This window comes from Phoxinus phoxinus (genome assembly GCF_949152265.1).
Source record: "Phoxinus phoxinus genome assembly, chromosome: 24".
In the NCBI taxonomy this organism is placed as follows: domain Eukaryota; kingdom Metazoa; phylum Chordata; class Actinopteri; order Cypriniformes; family Leuciscidae; genus Phoxinus; species Phoxinus phoxinus.
The window spans coordinates 1535476-1554823 of record NC_136899.1 but is presented as its reverse complement, the minus strand read 5'-3'; the positions used below and the strand labels follow the sequence as shown (position 1 = coordinate 1554823).

The following is a 19348-nucleotide window of genomic DNA, read 5'->3' as shown; positions in this document are numbered from 1 at the left end:
AAAGGTCTTGAGTGATGGCTCACACGGCTCAACAATAAATCAATGCTGTAGAGCGGTTTAGACACAGATCTGGGGCTGAGACAATTAGTTTGACCTGCTCGCCATGTTCTATCTGTTAAGAAGGAATAATTATAAGTATCTTCGTGTTAACTGATGCACAGAAAAAGTAACACTGCTGTAATATATTCGGAATATATTAACTTCTGTAAACATACAAATTAAATTTTGTATATTACAGAATCCAATTCATGCATTTGTTTAGGAAATCTTTGTAAAGCTGGAAAATCATTTTAAAGAAAGAATGAGTTTGTAAATGAATGAAGCTGTTGTTCATTTGAATGACTGCTAATGAACTTGTTAAACACATATGATGTATATAGCTTTGGGAAATCAAGAAAGGTCATAGCAACAAACAAGAACAAGCCAGAGTTGCAGCTGTCTCTGCATTAGGCGAGAACAAAAGGTCGCAAGTGCAGATATTCATTGTTCCCGTTACAGCTGTCTACTGACAATTTTACTGTTCTGTTACAGCCATCTTGTTCGTGAAGTATTGTTACCTTGTCTTGATCCTTGAGCACAAAGATAAACCTGTGAAATTCCCAATGCATGCCTGTCTTCTCTTTGAGGACAGAAAATGACAGTTTAAGAAAAGCATTATAGCACATTATTGCTGGAATCTAACTGTCAATTAAGCAATTTTATTTAAAAAGGATTATGTGAATGTTCAACTATGGTTCAGATACATTATATATACAAGAGTCTCTACCTCTATAATGCTTTACGTACAAAAAAAAAAAAAAAAAAAAAAAAAACAGACATGTTGTGAATCTGGCCTATGAAATGACCTACAAAATACGAAAATGAAGGTGTACATTTCAGTATAAAAGCATTCAGTAAAGATCTGATATCTTTAAAAAATATATATATATACATATGGGACAAAAATAGCACCATTGTGATCTAGATCCTTTCTGATCGTGTTGCACTACCATTTCCACATGCTGAACTACTGTGACTCAAATATTTTTTCAGGCACCCAAAAAGAGGTACACATGAGTCGGACCAAATACAGACGGTCAACGTCACAGTCATTGTGCCTCTATATAAAGAGATAAGTTACAGCACAATATTGCAAGCTCACATCATTGTGCCATCTAAAGGTAAGAGCACACATCATTTAGATGAAATTGTTCATGAGGACTGAACAATAGAATAAGATGACTTCTCATGAATTATACTTCTTGTTTTATTGAAAGGACTTGGACTTTCTTGGGTTTGGATTTTATCTGGTAAGGCATGCTTTTATAAAACTCAACACAATGTGTATAGTATATTGTTTATGTATGTTTATGCAATAATTTCTGTTGGAAGACCAAGAAATATGTTTTATTTATAAATAATTAAATTACATTTTTACAATAGATTTTTTTAATTGTAAACAAGTTTTACAAGTTCTAAGAATTTTGTCATCTATGCCTCAGTCTGATTGAAAGATGGTGGATGTGATGTCAGAGTTCGGGCCAGCTGCCCCGTTCTTACGAAAGTCGGACAAGGAGCGTCTGGAGGCCCAAACTCGCCCCTTCGACATGAAGAAGGAATGCTTTGTACCCGACCCTGCGGTTGAGTATGTCAAAGCCTCCATCACCAGTAGAGACGGTGACAAAGTCACTGTTGACACTGAATTCGGGAAGGTAAGATCCAATCTCTGCATTGTTGTAGATTGTAGACAGAAGTACAGAGTGACTGTCAAAACATTTTTGTTATCTACAGACAGTAACTGTGAAGGAGGCTGATGTTCACCCCCAGAACCCGCCAAAGTTCGATAAAATTGAGGACATGGTGATGTTCACCTTCCTGCACGAGCCCGCTGTGCTGTTTAACCTCAAAGAGCGTTACGCAGCCTGGATGATCTACGTGAGTCCAGTCTTAAAACACACACATTCTCTTTATCTTGCATGAGCAGATCTAAACCTTCTGTGAATCTCTTACAGACCTACTCTGGGCTCTTCTGTGTCACTGTGAACCCCTACAAGTTTCTGCCAGTGTACAACCAGGACGTCGTCAATGCCTATCGAGGAAAGAAACGAAATGAGGCCCCTCCACACATCTTCTCCATCTCAGACAATGCCTACCAGTACATGTTGTCAGGTGATGATCTGACCTGTATTTTTCCGTTGATTTCTAATGCGATTTCAAATGCTAAGTTTCTTATGTTTTATTTTCTCACAGACAGAGAAAACCAGTCTGTCCTGATCACGTATGTAATACATATGATGACGTACCAAAATACTCCTCCTTTTACCAATATTTTCCATGCTGCATTTTATCAGTCTTTTAATGAACTATTTTTATCCTAAGTGGAGAATCCGGTGCTGGAAAGACTGTGAACACTAAAAAAGTAATCCAGTACTTTGCGAGCATTGCAGCAGCATCAACTGGCAAGAAGGATCCATCAATGGAGAAAAAGGTGCTTGATTCCCAAAAAATGGCTTATTATGGATGAATGAATATACCTTCTATTTAACATAGCATACAAAAACAATCACTAAATTAATGGTCTTCATTTATTAAATATTGAATCACAAATTGTCATAATTTGATACTCCCTTACTTACCAGATTGCAATGCATTAACGCATAAAAAAACAACCTTTTTGTTTTCCCAATTCATTTTCTACTGTGACTTAGGTTCTCTATGGATTATTATTATTATTATTATTATTACAAGACTACATAGAGTCAGAAAATATGTATGGCTGTTATCTGATAAGAAGGTAAATCAAACGTTTTTCACACCTATTGTTAAAATATGATTCTCAGGGTACTCTGGAGGATCAAATCATCCAGTGTAATCCTGCTCTCGAGGCTTTTGGTAATGCCAAGACCATCAGAAATGACAACTCCTCCAGATTTGTAAGTGGGGTTTACATTGGTGTTATTATTCTATATGGGTTTGCATTATGTTATATGAGCATGTTATGTATGATATTATGTATTGCTTTATTTACAGGGTAAATTTATCCGTATCCATTTTGGCCACAGTGGAAAGTTAGCTTCTGCTGACATTGAGACTTGTAAGTACTGCCCAACATCATTCCAACAAATCACACATTGATGAAATGTGTAACTGTTTTGATATTCATCTATTTATCAATTAATTTAGATCTGCTGGAGAAGTCCCGTGTCACTTTTCAGCTCAAGGCTGAGAGAGACTATCACATCTTCTATCAGATTCTGTCCCAGAAAAGACCAGAACTGCTGGGTAAAATAACCCATCATATCTATTAACATTGCCATCTCTAATTAGAAGAGTCTTTTCTGATCTATGTTCCCATTTCTCCTTAGAAATGCTGCTCATCACCAACAACCCCTATGACTACGCCTTTATCTCCCAAGGAGAAACACAAGTGGCTTCTATTGATGACGGTGACGAGCTGATAGCCACTGATGTGGGTGTTTGTTAAAACATAGGCAGTTCACAATACAAAAACAACACTTTTCACAACTGCGTTTCTGCTGTGGAACACAAATTGATAATGTCTTGACTGGTTTCCATACAATAAAAGCATATAATGATAAGGGGCTGTCAATAAGTATGAAAAAGCACCATCAAAGATCCACACAAATTGTTTTTCTGAAGCTGTGTAAGAAAAATAACCTGTTTTTCATTTTGTCTTCCACAGAAGAAATTAAGTCATACAGGTATAGAATGACTTGAAAGAGAATAACTGATTCTCTTGGTCAGTCTATTCTTTAAACAGAAAGACTTCTAATGTACTTGCCAAAAAGAAGAATATGAAACATTTGCCATAACACTTAAAAATGCTCTGTACATCTGCTGTAGGAAGCGTTCGATGTGTTGGGCTTCACCCAAGAAGAGCAGAACAGCATCTACAAGCTGACTGGTTCCGTAATGCACTTTGGCAACATGAAATTCAAACAGAAGCAAAGAGAGGAACAGGCCGAGGCTGATGGGACTGAGGGTCAGTATAACTTGGAATCTTAGCTTTATAAAGGAAAAAAAACTAAGACATGTTGTATAAAGAGTCATAGCTCTGTATTCTGTTTTAACATGTAGAAGCTGACAAAATCTCATATCTAATGGGCCTAAATTCAGCTGACTTGATCAAGGGTTTGCTCCACCCAAGAGTCAAAGTAGGAAATGAGTGGGTCACCAAGGGACAGAGTGTCCAGCAGGTAATGAATGAAAATTAAAAAAAATCAGCATCATAGGTTCATTTTCTAAGACATACAAACAACATCTTTCATGTATCTGAAAAATCGCTTTCTAGTTTGCAATGTCAAATTCTGCAAAAATTCAATCATTTCTTTATTAGGTGTCCTACTCTATTGGTGCTCTGGCAAAGTCAGTGTACGAGAAGATGTTCCTATGGATGGTTGTGAGAATCAACCAATCCCTGGAAACCAAACAGCCTCGCCAGTACTTCATTGGTGTGCTGGACATTGCTGGATTTGAGATCTTTGATGTAAGCTAAAAGAAACAGATTCTTTTTAGTCATAAAACAAATCCAACAAGCAGTGCAACCTGTTTGACCATTGTGATCATACAATATATTCCACCTGCAGTCCAACACCTTTGAGCAGCTCTGCATCAACTTCACTAATGAGAAGTTGCAGCAGTTCTTCAACCACCACATGTTTGTGCTGGAGCAAGAGGAATACAAGAAGGAGGGTATTGAGTGGGTGTTTATTGACTTTGGCATGGACTTGCAGGCTTGTATTGAGCTTATTGAGAAGGTGGGTGAATACTATGTTGATAAATATACTGTGAGGGTAATAGTTCTCAGTTTTAACTCTTGTTAACTGTGTCACTGTCATTGTAGCCCATGGGTATCATGTCCATCCTTGAAGAGGAGTGCATGTTCCCAAAAGCCAGTGATGCAACATTTAAAGCTAAGCTTTATGACAACCACTTGGGGAAAAATCCAAACTTCCAGAAGCCTAGGATTGTCAAGGGTAAACCAGAGGCCCATTTTGCCCTTGTTCACTATGCTGGCACTGTGGACTACAACATTGCAAACTGGCTGGTGAAGAACAAGGACCCTCTCAATGAGACGGTAGTAGGGTTTTTCCAGAAGTCAACTCTTAAGTTGTTGTCTGTTCTGTTTGCTAATTTCGCTACTGATGACTCAGGTAAGTACACACTGATGTGTGACATGAAATATAATAAGCACTACTTTTACTGTTTAATAATAAGAAAAATCATTTATTTCACAGCTACGGATTCTGGAGGAAAGGCTGCCAAAGGTAGCAAAAAGAAGGGTTCTTCCTTCCAGACGGTGTCAGCCCTCCATAGGGTAAGGAATAGGGATGTCAACGATGAATTGACGATCGATTAATTGCCGATAATACATTTAATCGATACAACTTCTCGATCATCGATTAAGCAGGTCCATGCGCGTGCGTGCTGCTCAACCGCGAAATAAAGCAAGCGCGTTTTGTTTGGGACAATTTTACACCTTCATTATGACTAAGTTTGCGTGTTCATTCGCAGCCTTTTGTTTTGGGCAAATGTAAGTTGTAATATTGTGTTTATTTTGTGTATGGCTATCTATATCTGATTTATCTTATATTGGATGCATCCCTTGAATTAACGCTGTAGTGCCCGTGATCAGCTTCAGCACGCGCGGCTCAAACGGCACTGCGCAACTAATAATGACTATTGGGAGGACTGTAATATTACATAACATTATAAAGAGAACAATATTATAATAAAACATTTTTTTTTTTGAGTTTGAGTTTTTGAAATTTGAGTTTAGTTGCCGTGTAGCGTTGCTCCAGGAAGAGCGTGTCCACAACATGAGTCATTATGAATGAATGGCACGTAACTTAGTTCAAGTTCACTTGTGCATTCGTGTCATTTTGTGCAGAAATAATTTGTAATATTATGTTTATTTTGAATATATCGAATTAATCTAATATAGGATGCGTTTCTTTGAGTTAAATAAAACGCTAGCAAACTAAGTGCTCCAGTTTAACGGTAGCCCATTCATTCAGCGTGCGCAGCTCAAACAGAAATGCACGACAAATAATAACGATGAATAATTTGGGACTGACATATTACATAACATGAGAACACTATTGTATTAAATCGTTGTGAATGCATTGGGTTTAGTTGCCTTCTTCAGTGCGTTGTTCAGGGAGAGCATGTCCAGTCACACATTCTGCTCACATCTGAGGCGGCGCTGGTGACGCGTTGTATTAGTAGTAGTAATTATATTTGATTATTAAATAATTAATTTAATGAAATGATCAATCACATCGAAACATTTTACAATCCTACTAGCCCTTTATTTAGATAAAAATCATTCTCATTCATTTGGTGAGGAACATTGCGTTTTGAGCAGGATTTGCCTACCCTGTCCTGCTGTTGGCCATGCACTCCAGCAGAAAAATATGCAGTATTAAGGCTAATGATTAATCGATTAATTGATCGTTAATTTAAACGACGATCGATCATGGGAATTTGTGAAAATTGACATCCCTAGTAAGGAATATTATAAAACTATATTATCTCACAAGGTTTTATTGAATATTAATCTAAATTCTCTACGGTCCACCAACAGGAGAACTTGAACAAGCTGATGACCAACTTGAGGTCAACTCACCCTCACTTTGTGCGCTGCCTCATCCCCAATGAGAGCAAGACTCCTGGGGCGATGGAGAATCCTCTGGTCATGCACCAGCTGCGCTGTAACGGTGTGCTGGAGGGCATCAGGATCTGCAGAAAGGGATTCCCCAACAGGATCCTGTATGGAGATTTCAAACAACGGTTAGTATGAAGGCAAGGCAAAGCAGGTTTATTTATATAGGACATTTCATACACAATGGTAATTCAAAATGCTTTACATAGAAAAGAAATTAAAATAATCAGAAAATATCATGCCCGAATCACTAAATTCGGGGCTCCCCTGTCTAAATGGAAGAGTCAGAGATCTTGGGTTTGCGAGACACACTAATAGCAACTCCCTGCTTCCTAGTGACCTTCCTATCCATCAATAGGGTGGAGTATTCTAACACCTTCTGCCTCTGATGGCTTCCAGTGTACCTCTGACCTCTTAATGGAGTGGAGTTATCACCAACCGTCTGCTTTCGCTAATCCACCAGCCTGCATCCAAGAACACCCACACTCACGTCTGAGTACGTGCGTAAACTCACTGTCTCTCTTCCCAATTCTCTCAACACTTCCAACCAGACAGCCCTAACCAAAATTAAAAATCTTAACTAAAAATAAAAACAAGGATAATTTAAAGTTTACAGTTATAAAAAAGAATTATGAGAATAAAAAGATGATACACAGATAACATAAAATGCAATCAGTCGGACGTACAGTGGCACAGTGCTCATTCAGTAATGCAGAGGTAAACTGATGTGTTTAGAGTCTGGATTTGAATGTGACTAGTGTTGGAACGCATCTGATCTCTTGTGGAAGCTGGTATGAAACCAAATGGCTTTAATGTCTTACAAAATAACTATATAATAATATAATAACACAATAACTATAAAATAATGAATACATTTTAAGTAATTGCAAGTTGCATTATTTCAACAATCTATTTGCACAATTAAGCATTTGCTAGAAATAAAAATAAATACATATAAAACAATAGTTAAAGTGTGTTGTTTTTTGTGTGTGTAGATACCGCATCCTAAATCCTGCTGCTATCCCTGAGGGACAGTTCATTGATAACAAGAAGGGTGCAGAAAAACTTCTGGGCTCTCTGGACATCGATCACGAACAGTACAAGTTAGGACATACTAAGGTATTTTTAGGATTAACATACATTTTTTCCAAAGCCACTTTTCCACTGTCATCCTTTTTGACCCCAAATTCTTTACTGTTCAGGTCTTTTTTAAGGCTGGTCTTCTGGGTGCTCTTGAAGAGATGCGAGATGACCGTCTTGCACTAATTATAACTGGAATTCAGTCCATGTCTCGTGGTTTTCTATCAAGAGAAGAGTTCCAGAAAATTGTGGAAAGAAGGTTAGATTTTACCTCTTCAATCTTTAACATATTCTCCAAGTTACATTTAAAATGCAAGACTGAACATTCTTATTTAATATCTACAGAGATGCTCTGTTGGTGATCCAGTGGAACGTACGTGCTTTCATGGGTGTCAAGAATTGGCCATGGATGAAGCTCTACTTCAAGATCAAGCCTCTGCTAAAAAGTGCAGAGTCCGAGAAAGAAATGGCCAACATGAAGGAGGAATTCACCAAGTTGAAGGAGGCTTATGCCAAATCTGAAGCCCGCAGAAAGGAGCTTGAGGAAAAGATGGTTTCTCTTCTCCAAGAGAAGAACGACCTGCAGCTTTTAGCACAGTCTGTAAGTTCACATGAGACTACAACTCTGCACTTTTCACATTTCAAACAAGTCAGAAAACAAAACAAGTTTTCAATTTTTCTCATGTTGATAGGAGCAAGATAATCTTACAGATGCTGAGGAGAGATGTGAAGGTCTAATCAAGAGTAAGATCCAGCTTGAGGCCAAAGTCAAAGAAATAACTGAGAGGCTGGAGGATGAAGATGAAATGAATGCTGAGCTGACTGCAAAGAAACGAAAGCTGGAGGATGAATGTTCTGAGCTCAAGAAGGACATTGATGATCTTGAGCTCACTCTGGCCAAAGTAGAGAAAGAGAAACATGCCACTGAGAACAAGGTCAGTTTTCAACACTGAACCTGTTATTGATGCTAGAATGGTGAGTTAAGAGCCTCTTGATACAATGACACATTTCTACAGGTTAAAAACATGATAGAAGAGATGGCAGCTTTGGATGAGATCATCGCTAAGCTGACCAAGGAGAAGAAAGCTCTTCAGGAGGCCCATCAGCAAACGCTGGATGACCTCCAGAGTGAAGAAGACAAAGTCAACACACTCACCAAAGCCAAAGCCAAGTTGGAGCAACAAGTGGATGATGTAAGAGTCAGAAAACACAACACTAGAATTAAAATGAGAAACATTTAAAGTAACTATGCAACGATTTTCTGCACGAAATTTAGCTTGAAGGTTCTCTGGAACAAGAAAAGAAAATTCGCATGGATCTTGAGAGAGCTAAAAGAAAGCTTGAGGGTGACTTGAAGTTGACTCAAGAGAGTGTGATGGATTTGGAAAATGATAAGCAGCAGACGGAGGAGCGGCTAAAGAAGTAATATATTTTATATTTAAAAAAATTTTTTTTATATTAAAAGATATTTGGTAATACTTTACAATAAGGCTACAGTTTACTTTAGTTAACTAGATAATTTAACAAATTAATAATTAAAAATACTTCTAAGCATTTATTAATCTTAGTTAATGTAAATTTAAACATGTAGTAACACAATTAAAATCTAATTTAATATTGTTAATACTGTTAATTTTATGAAATGGGCCAGAGCTGATAGCAAACTAACAATTAAAAGTTTATTTTTTATTAATTATTGTTAACAAAGTTTAATAAATACTGTAATAAATGTATTGTTCATTGTTAGTTAAGTTTGTTCAATTCATTATTTAACGTTAACTAATGGACTCCTATTGTAAAGTGTTACTTGATATTTTAATTCTATTATTCATGTAATCATTCATGTGTTATCCTGTTTACTTGGCAGAAAAGACTTTGAAATAAGCCAACTCAATAGCAAGATTGAAGATGGACAAGCTTTGGAGTCCCAACTCCAGAAAAAACTGAAAGAGTTGCAGGTAAACTTTATATGTGTCTAAATACGTTTTAAAAAAAACATAAGAATTGTAATCTTAATTTTGAATTTATGCACATTACCAGGCCCGAATTGAAGAGCTTGAGGAAGAGTTGGAGGCTGAGAGAGCTGCCCGTGCTAAAGTTGAGAAACAGAGAGCTGATCTGTCCAGAGAACTGGAGGACATCAGTGAGAGGTTGGAGGAGGCTGGTGGAGCCACTGTTTCCCAGATCGAGATGAACAAGAAACGTGAAGCTGAGTTCCAGAAACTGCGCAGAGACCTTGAAGAGACCACTCTGCAACATGAGTCCACTGCGGCTACACTGAGGAAGAAACATGCAGACAGTGTGGCTGATCTGGGAGAGCAGATTGACAACCTCCAGAGAGTGAAGCAGAAGCTGGAGAAAGAGAAGAGTGAACTCAGACTGGAACTGGACGATGTGGTCTCCAACATGGAGCAGCTGGCAAAGGCGAAGGTGAGCGAGAGAAATGATGGTGAGAGTCTATAATGTATGTGTTGTCAGTCAAAGAAAGCAATCAACTACGATATAATTTATCCTCAAGACAAACCTGGAGAAAATGTCCAGAACTCTGGAAGACCAGATGAGTGAGTACAGAACCAAGGCTGAGGAAGGCCAGCGCACTATCAGTGATTTCACCATGCAAAAAGCCAAGCTGCAAACTGAAAATGGTAAGAACACAAAATATTGTCTTGTTACCATTTAATAATAGAAAAACAGTCAATATTATTTAATATTGTATTTTAGGTGAATTTGCCAGACAGCTTGAGGAGAAAGACTCCCTGGTCACACAGTTAACCAGAGGTAAACAATCCAACACTCAGCAAATTGAAGACCTCAAGAGACAGCTCGAAGAAGAAATCAAGGTTTCCAAACTCCTTCAATGTCTAAAATGTTTGCTAAAGACATGCAAATTCACTATTGTAATAAATAACTAGCCGCAAACATTTGTTTGTTTTTGTTTGTCTTCAGGCTAAGAATGCCCTGGCCCATGCAGTTCAGTCTGCTCGTCATGATGCTGATCTGCTGAGGGAGCAATATGAGGAGGAGCAAGAAGCCAAGGCTGAGCTACAGCGTGGCATGTCCAAGGCAAACTCTGAAGTGGCTCAGTGGAGAACCAAGTATGAAACTGATGCCATCCAGAGGACTGAGGAGCTGGAGGAAGCAAAGTAAGAAACAAACAAAATTTGAAGGTTTTGTCTTTAGTGATTAGAAACTTTTCTACATTTTCTGAGGCCTATTAAACACATTTAAATACAGTTTAATGAATAATGCTTCTGATGTTCACCATATTTTGTATTTTGATTACAGAAAAAAGCTAACTCAGCGTCTGCAAGATGCAGAAGAAGCTGTGGAAGCTGTTAATGCTAAATGCTCCTCTCTGGAGAAGACCAAGCACAGGCTGCAGAATGAGATTGAAGATCTCATGGTGGATGTGGAGAGATCCAATGCTGCTGCTGCTGCTCTGGACAAGAAGCAAAGAAACTTTGATAAAGTAAGAAGAGAAAGTACATTTTGTCATTAGCTGGATAAATTTGCCATATATTTACAAAATAAAATACCAGCAAACTGCACTGCCCTCATTGACCATTTGGCCTATTGAAAATTAACCAGGTCCTGGCTGAGTGGAAGCAGAAGTATGAGGAGTCCCAAACTGAACTGGAAAGTGCCCAAAAAGAAGCTAGATCTCTGAGCACTGAACTCTTTAAATTGAAAAACTCATATGAGGAGTCATTGGACCACCTGGAGTGCACGAAGAGGGAGAACAAGAATCTCCAAGGTAATAGTGTTTTTTAAGACCCCAAACCATTACTTTAATTGCTAGTATTAGTGAGCTCACATGTTATTTCTATTGCACAGAGGAAATTTCTGATCTTACTGAGCAACTTGGTGAGAGTGGGAAGAATATTCATGAGCTGGAGAAACTACGAAAGCAACTGGAGCAGGAGAAACAAGAGATACAAACTGCTCTCGAAGAGGCTGAGGTAAAAGAACAACCATTTCCCCCAAAGTTCTTATTAATTTGACAACTCTTTGATTTAATATCAAGCTGTTGTTTAAAGCAATTGATCATTCCAGATTATTTTAAGGGAGGTCACCTCCCAGCCCAAATTTTTAAATCTCTATTATAACAAACACCCTTTTTACTCTTCATAGGGTTCCCTTGAACACGAGGAAGGCAAGATACTTAGAGCTCAGCTGGAGTTCAATCAGGTCAAAGCTGAAATTGAACGTAAGCTGACAGAGAAAGATGAAGAGATGGAGCAGGCCAAGAGGAACCAGCAGAGAATGGTGGATACCCTGCAGAGCTCACTGGAATCAGAGACACGCAGCAGAAATGAAGCTCTCAGGCTAAAGAAGAAGATGGAGGGAGACCTCAATGAGATGGAGATTCAGCTCAGCCAGGCTAACAGACAGGCATCAGAAGCCCAGAAGCAACTCAAGGGTCTTCATGGACATCTCAAAGTATGACAAATCTTCAAATCAAGATTTTACTATGCTTAGGTGAAATCCAACATAGTTATTCAGTCTTTTCATTAGTAAAACTTGTACTTTACAGGATGCCCAACTGCAACTAGATGACGCTCTCCGTTGTAATGATGATCTCAAAGAGAACTTCGCCATTGTGGAGAGACGCAACAATCTGCTGCAGGCTGAACTGGATGAGCTGAGATCCATGCTGGAACAAACTGAGAGAGGAAGAAAACTGGCGGAGCAGGAACTGCTGGATGTCAGTGAGAGAGTTCAGCTCCTGGATTCCCAGGTATGACACATCTGTACTAATACTATGCAAAATAAAGCCTCTTAGTAAACAATATAATCAAAAGACTATATGAATGTCAAAATTATCTATGCTCAGAATACCAGCCTGCTGAATCAGAAGAAGAAGCTGGAGGGAGATAATACTCAGCTTCAGACTGAGGTTGAGGAGGCAGTGCAGGAGTGCAGGAATGCTGAGGAAAAAGCCAAGAAGGCCATCACTGATGCTGCCATGATGGCAGAGGAGCTGAAGAAGGAGCAGGACACCAGTGCTCATCTGGAGCGCATGAAGAAGAACATGGAGCAGACCATCAAGGACCTGCAGCACCGTCTGGATGAGGCTGAGCAGATCGCCATGAAGGGAGGCAAGAAGCAGATCCAGAAACTGGAAGCAAGGGTAAGTTGCTGATGTTTTTGAGAATTTATTTTAAGATGTTTTTGCTAAATGCTTTCTTTTAACTTTACAATTTTTATACCAAAATTGTTACACATCTGTTAGGTGAGAGAGCTGGAAAGTGAGGTGGAGATAGAACAGAGAAAGGCCAGTGACTCAGTCAAGGGGATTCGTAAATATGAGAGACGCATCAAGGAGCTCACCTACCAGGTAGGAAAAATGTTGCCTAATAACAATTTTGCCCCTGCTTGATTTGATCATGTTATTTGTTAAAAATACATAAAGTGCTGTCTTACAGTATTTAAATGTATATTGCATATAATAAAAAAAATGTTTTGCGTTGCATAGACTGAGGAAGACCGAAAGAATCTGGCTCGCCTGCAGGATCTGGTGGACAAACTCCAGCTGAAGGTCAAATCCTACAAGAGATCTGCTGAGGAGGCGGTGAGTTTTTCCCCCCACTGGTGCCATCAAATGATACGACTTTTGTAGTAATTGCATCTTTTGATTTTCACAAATGCTGTTGTGTGTAATCTTTAGGAAGAACAAGCCAATTCCAATCTGGGCAAGTTCCGTAAGATACAGCATGAGCTGGATGAGGCAGAGGAGAGGGCTGACATTGCTGAATCTCAGGTCAACAAGCTGAGAGCCAAGAGCCGTGATACAGGATCCAATAAAGTAAGAGTAGGCACTTAAAACAAGTCATTTTGGTCACACACAAAAAACCCTCAGAAAAGCCAAAAGTAAATAGTCACAGTTGAGTCGACTTGATAGGTCCACTCTAGATCGGCACTTGTTAGTGACTTTACATTTACATTACATTTAGCAGACGCCTAAGAGTCTTACAAATGAGGACCAAAGCAAGCGAGTCATCATGAGCAGGCAAAAACAACGCAGGAAGTGCTCAAAATACAAAACTTAGAGTAGCATAAACCAGACATGGGAGGATTAAAGGAAAAGGAAAGAGGTTAAGTGCTTATGGAAGAGATTCGTTTTTTCAGCTCTCTTTTGAATGTTGTCAGGGATTCTGCATTCCGGATGAGGGTGGGGAGATCATTCCACCAGCAAGGAACCATAAATGAGAGTGTTCTGGAGAGTGATTTTGTGGCTCTCTGTGATGGTACCATGAGCCGTCGCTCATTGGAAGATCGTAGGCTTCTGGTAGGGATGTAGACTCGTAGGAGCGAGTGAAAGTACAAGGGAGCTGAGCCTTTGGTCGATCTGTAAAAGCATCAATGCCTTGAACTTGATGCGAGCAGCGAGTGGTAGCCAGTGCAGAGAGATGAAGAGAGGAGTGAGCCTGGACGAGAAGTTGTGTTGCATGCTCAGTTAGGAAAGGCCTGGTCTTCCTGATGTTGTGCAGAGCAAACCTGCATGATCGTGATGTCTTTGTCCAAGAACTGAACCCTGAGGAACCCCTGTGGTCAGTTGATGTGCTTTGGATACCTTGCCTCTCCATGCGACCCTGAAGGACCTACCCGTGAGATAGGATTTAAACCAGTGGAGAGGAGTTCCTTTGTTGCCCAGTGATGAGAGGGTGGATAGAAGGATCTGATGATTCACAGTGTCGAAACAGACAGATGAGAGAGTTGAATGTTTTGAAAAGTGTTCGTGTGTTAGAAGCGCTGTTGATCTTGTTGTAGAAATATGAAGATTTCGCGGCATGAACATCAACAGAAAGAGAGCAGAGATTGATACATAGGATCAATCAGGATAGGATCATACACTTTAGGATATGAATAGCAAGTAGTTTAGAAAACTACACTTAAAGAAATGCATTTTGATGTGTAGCTATTGATAAAAAAAACATCAATATTGATTAGTGGTGTAGAGTTTAGGCCATTTTGAATTGGATCAGCTTAACATTAACATTTTTTTCCTTTTTCTTCCTAACAGAAGGGGGCTGATGAAGAGTGAAAATATTAAATGGATCTCTCTAAACATTGATTGCTGTGACAATCTCTTCTGTAGTTCTGTAGAATAAACCAGACATGAAAATGAATACCTCATCCTCTTTTTTTAACAATCTAGACATTGCAATATCCCAACATGATCCTAAACACAACAGTAAATCAGTTGCCTGAATGTACTCTATGTGCCACAGACTAGGCTGTATAGTCTAAGTTCTCTCTTTCAAGTCTTTCAAACTCTAAATGTTTTTAAATTGTCATTTGAACCATAAAAAGATACAGGGTGTTTACCAGTTTTACCAAACTAATACAAACCACATAATGCAGCTTAAGATGTAAGCCACTGACAATTACACTGTATGTTTTGACACAGCTTATCCTCAGGGAATAAAATAAAATGAAGGCATTTAAAGTACACACGGATCTATTATAATGCCTCCATCAAAGCCATTCAATTAGATTTATTCAGTTTTGGCAGAGCAGGAAAATGCAGGAAAAAAATTAAGTACCATATAATAATAGCCAACATAGACCATTACATATCTTTGGTAAATGTGAATCATCATTAGAATTACAGTCAATATAAATTATTGTTGTGAACAGCAATCATTGTTAGACTAAGAATTTAGGCATGGAGTTCAGCACTATTCAGCAGAATCTCTTTCTCATATTAATTCTAAACCTAAAGTAACCTCCACAATTCTGTGAATGTGAGAGCTGCAATAGTCAGTCACCACCACTTGAGAGCAGCACCACCATTAAATCTCATATGAAGCTGGGGCAAGGATGGGGCAAGTTGTCACAACTTTTTTTATTCCTTTAATTTTTCAGTGTAGGTTTATTTTTGAACATCAAATCATGAATACACAATTTACATATAAAGTCTTTAACATTTAAAGGCCTCAGTATAAAATGTAGTACAGCAATTTCTAGTTTAATCCTGATTTAAAGATTTTAGTTGAATGAACTATAAAACTAGTTGATGCAAACATACTTTTTTAATTTGGAGTCAATATTGGGCCAACTAAAACATTTTAGTTGAATGAACTATAAAACTAGTTGAGCATATAGTACTTTTTAAATTTGGAGTAAAGTTTGGGCCAACTAAAAAATAACAATTGAAGCAACACTTTGAAGAGGGAAATTGAGTGAACGCAAAAAATCTGTGGAACTAGTTACTAAATAATAATTAGTCGAGACAACTTAAAATGTTATACACTGTACCTAATGCATAAACAAATGCATAAATGAACTAAAACTTATTGTAAAGTGTTAGTAATTACACTAACAGTAACAAATGCAAAAATACTGTGTATGTGAGAGTATAACATGCGATAACTCTCTCAGTATCCTGATGTTTATGAACAATCCTCCTGAGAACAGTACAACTTTCCATTATATAACTGACTTTGATCTTAATGTATGTCAGTGTCTATTATATTCACTTATAATTACACTATTGACCCTTCCTTTACCCCTTAAACCACCCTTAAAAATACCCATACCACCAAATCTGTCCCTAACTTTACCCGTATCCACCTCAATAACAGCAAAAGCATACTATGTACTTATTATAGCAATTACAATAACTGGGTTATAACTAGGTACTAACCTTGAACCTACGCCTTAACCTAACCTTAACCCATGTAGTTACCAGTATTTTCTGACAAAGTCGGACACGTAACGGTAATTCACATGATTAGCCTTTTGATTGACTACATTATCAAACAGTTAATAATGTGTTGCTAATGTTACACACACCATGTTCGCCTTTGCCATCTGCCTTGTAAAACTCAGCATCCTTAGAAACACTTCGAACAACTTAGAATGTCAGTAAAGAAAGGCATATAGTTCATCATAACATCGTAATATACATGACATAATTCACCCGCTATATTGCTAAATGTACACAATTTTTCATATCAACAGAAAAATATACAGAGATGACATGGCTTCTGTTGAGACCCCCTGCTTCGCAGTTAAAGATATGCTAAAGACCGCCCTGCATGTAGACCAAATTTGGTTATAAGGTAGTTTGTGACGTCAGAAATACCAGCGATTTCAAACTGCGTTTTTCAGAATGTCTTTGATTTACTGCAGTTTTGAGAAAAAAATACTCAGCAATGGTGTTGACTCATGAATTAAAAGCATATTAAAAACATCAGATAGACACATAGGCAAAACATTAAAAACAGTCCCCCCCCCTACAGGGGGACTTTAAATGTTTTGGGTGAGTAACTACATTTTGCAGACGTGTGATAGTTAATAGACAAAAGTTGCACTTACAGTTTAAAAAATTTTAAGACTTTGTAAAATCTGTCAAAGCGATTGAGAAAAACTGTAATGGTTCTCACATATTATGACCATGAGTTTAATTCAATATTTATGAAATATGGTATTTAAAACATTTTTCCTGTCAATTACAACACTGAGCAACTAAAAATAAAAAAGAAAAAGCATTGCTTTGCATTACCTTCATCTGTGCTTCAGATATTTGTTGGATCTTCTCCTGCAGGGATCACAGTGTTTGTGTGGCTGAGATAGAAAAAACAGGGACAAGAGAGTGAGAGAAAAATAAACATTTGTAAAGCTGAGGTCTAAAGTCATGCCAATCTGCCTAATGGAAGCACTTAATGTGTTCTTATGGAGAACAATCAAATTCAGATAGATAGATAGATAGAGGTACATCATGCAAATATTAATACCTGTATTCTCTGTCTCCATGATCCAGCTGGCTCGAACAAGGGATAAAGAAGAAATGACAAGCAACTCAATCAAAGGAGCAAAAGCATCATGTGACATGCATTGGACACTTGTCCAAGTAAATCAAACAGACCCCCCTTAGTCTCCATTAATAGCCTGCTCAATGGTCATGCAGTACAATGGGTCAAGTTATTGACCCTTTGGTGAGCTGAGACGACAAAGGGCCTAAACAGCTGAGAATGAACCGCCTCCGTCTCAGGGAAGAGTGTGGATAGGAATGTTCCACCTCGTCATAGCAAGAGATGGATCTGCAGCTAAAGGAAAAGAGACAGGATGTGAAGGTTCTCCAGATCTCCTGTTAATCCAGTGTGAAGGACTTAATGAGGAACTCGTGCTAAACACTAAAATCCTGTAAGCAACATGCCACAAATAATCTCCCTTTTTTTAACCTTCAAGACCTGTTAATAAGAAAAACAAACAGGCAGAATTAACTTATATATCCCTAAATATAAGTATACAAATATCTATTGATTATTAGAATATATGATAGGATGTTGTATGATTCATACACAAAGTTGCTCGGCACAGTTTAAGCAGGTTAAGAACAATTACTTTTAGCTGCATGACATAAAACCGAAATAGAGATATGGCTTGGTGCAATTATCAAATTGCAAATACTGTGATTTAATTGTTCTTACACACAACCAGCTCATTATGCACCAGTGTTTGTATTTGTGTTAGCGTTGTAATTATACAGTTGTAATGTAAAAAAACCCCCAAAATATATACTATTTTATTTATTTCACAGTGAAATATTAAAATAGTAATATTTCTTCTTAGTTTTTATTCAGTAATTTTTTTATGTATTTAGTAATGATATTAATTATTATTTTATAGCCATATTGATATAGAATCACAAAATGTTACCTACAGCCCTACAAACAACCACAGCAAACCAGATTTTTTAAATCGTATTTTAAATTACAATTACAATTTTTGTCAGAAAAATTGCAAAAATGTACCTAAATTGTGCAGCCCTATTTTCTTTGTCATCTTGATCTGTCCGTTACAGAACTACACAATAGGTAGGAGAGATGTGACAAGTGCCTATTGTTGCTCAAGATGCAGTGGCTCCAACAGACGTGTTAAATAAAGGAGGGGGTTATTTAACACTTGATGAAGAAAGTGTGGCATCTTTAACACTTGTCACTTGTGCTATATTAGGAGCTTCATAAAGCTTAGCACATGCAGTATTATATGTGAGAAGAGCCTCTGACACAAATAAAAAGTTTTAAAATGGTTATAAACTTGACAATGACCATTTTCTTAGACATACAGGCAATGTGATAAATTTGAGCCCATTTGTGCATTTACATTGTTAAATTAGAGGTAAAAAAGAGTTCAAAGTTCAAGGTGTTCACTTTTTAAAGTTCATGGTGGTTAAACAATATCTCAAGCATGGCATAGAGGAGGCATTAGGGCATGTAATAGGTCATGTAACTGATGGACGTCTACAGATGAGACATGTCCCACATACTATCTGATCTCTTCTATCACAGAGGCACTCAAAGGAATTTAACAGGTTATCTTTGTCCTCAGGGCTAAAGCAAAAGAAACAATGCCACGTAAACAAGACAACTTGAAGGGTATGGCCCCTCGGTCAGCACTCTGAGGGACAGCAACAGGCTTCAAGCACTTCAACAGACTCATTCAGTGCTTATTGGGGCTATACGGCAAGCTTTTAGCCTGGGCACATGATGCAGCAGATGCAGCACAATGTAATTAGAAAACCCATACCGGTCAGAGTACATTTTTATATAATTATTTTTTTTAAACAATGTTTAGAATTGTACTGTTTGAAAT

At 38.0% G+C, this 19348-nt stretch overlaps 1 protein-coding gene and 1 long non-coding RNA gene across 3 annotated transcripts; one reads left to right on the top strand and one right to left on the bottom strand.

The window, feature by feature from the left end:
- Positions 1 to 1130: 1130 nt before the first annotated feature.
- On the top strand, positions 1131 to 16704 carry LOC306992795 (myosin-7-like). Of its 2 annotated transcripts, XM_079601989.1 has the most exons (39): positions 1132 to 1160; positions 1257 to 1289; positions 1482 to 1691; positions 1771 to 1914; positions 1992 to 2148; positions 2230 to 2257; positions 2359 to 2467; positions 2820 to 2912; positions 3010 to 3073; positions 3163 to 3261; positions 3345 to 3448; positions 3844 to 3982; positions 4078 to 4196; positions 4337 to 4486; positions 4587 to 4757; positions 4844 to 5153; positions 5238 to 5317; positions 6587 to 6792; positions 7660 to 7783; positions 7867 to 8003; positions 8090 to 8345; positions 8437 to 8679; positions 8761 to 8937; positions 9021 to 9166; positions 9612 to 9702; positions 9785 to 10174; positions 10263 to 10389; positions 10466 to 10584; positions 10691 to 10887; positions 11030 to 11213; positions 11333 to 11498; positions 11579 to 11703; positions 11876 to 12184; positions 12279 to 12482; positions 12579 to 12875; positions 12978 to 13082; positions 13221 to 13316; positions 13413 to 13550; positions 14769 to 16704. In XM_079601989.1, exons 3-39 carry the CDS (start codon positions 1494 to 1496, stop codon positions 14787 to 14789), a joined length of 5823 nt encoding a protein of 1940 aa, XP_079458115.1. In that variant the 5' UTR covers positions 1132 to 1160; positions 1257 to 1289; positions 1482 to 1493; the 3' UTR covers positions 14790 to 16704. The 2 variants fall into 2 exon arrangements, with proteins under 2 accessions (XP_079458114.1, XP_079458115.1); XM_079601988.1 differs by having other exon boundaries at positions 1131 to 1160; positions 4844 to 5317.
- Positions 14175 to 18422, bottom strand: LOC306992808. Its single transcript, XR_013796341.1, has 3 exons — positions 17488 to 18422; positions 17256 to 17317; positions 14175 to 14845 (listed from the first exon to the last, which is right to left on the bottom strand). It is a non-coding gene; the product is annotated as an uncharacterized lncRNA (long non-coding RNA).
- Between the last annotated feature and the right edge of the window lie 926 nt (positions 18423 to 19348).

Excerpts from the sequence above, each read along its gene's own strand:
- LOC306992795 (XM_079601988.1), top strand. The coding sequence starts at position 1,494 with ATGGTGGATGTGATGTCAGAGTTCGGGCCAGCTGCCCCGTTCTTACGA. Across the intron at positions 1,915-1,991 it reads ACGCAGCCTGGATGATCTAC|ACCTACTCTGGGCTCTTCTG; the intron begins GTGAGTCCAGTC and ends AATCTCTTACAG. Across the intron at positions 6,793-7,659 it reads TATGGAGATTTCAAACAACG|ATACCGCATCCTAAATCCTG; the intron begins GTTAGTATGAAG and ends TTGTGTGTGTAG.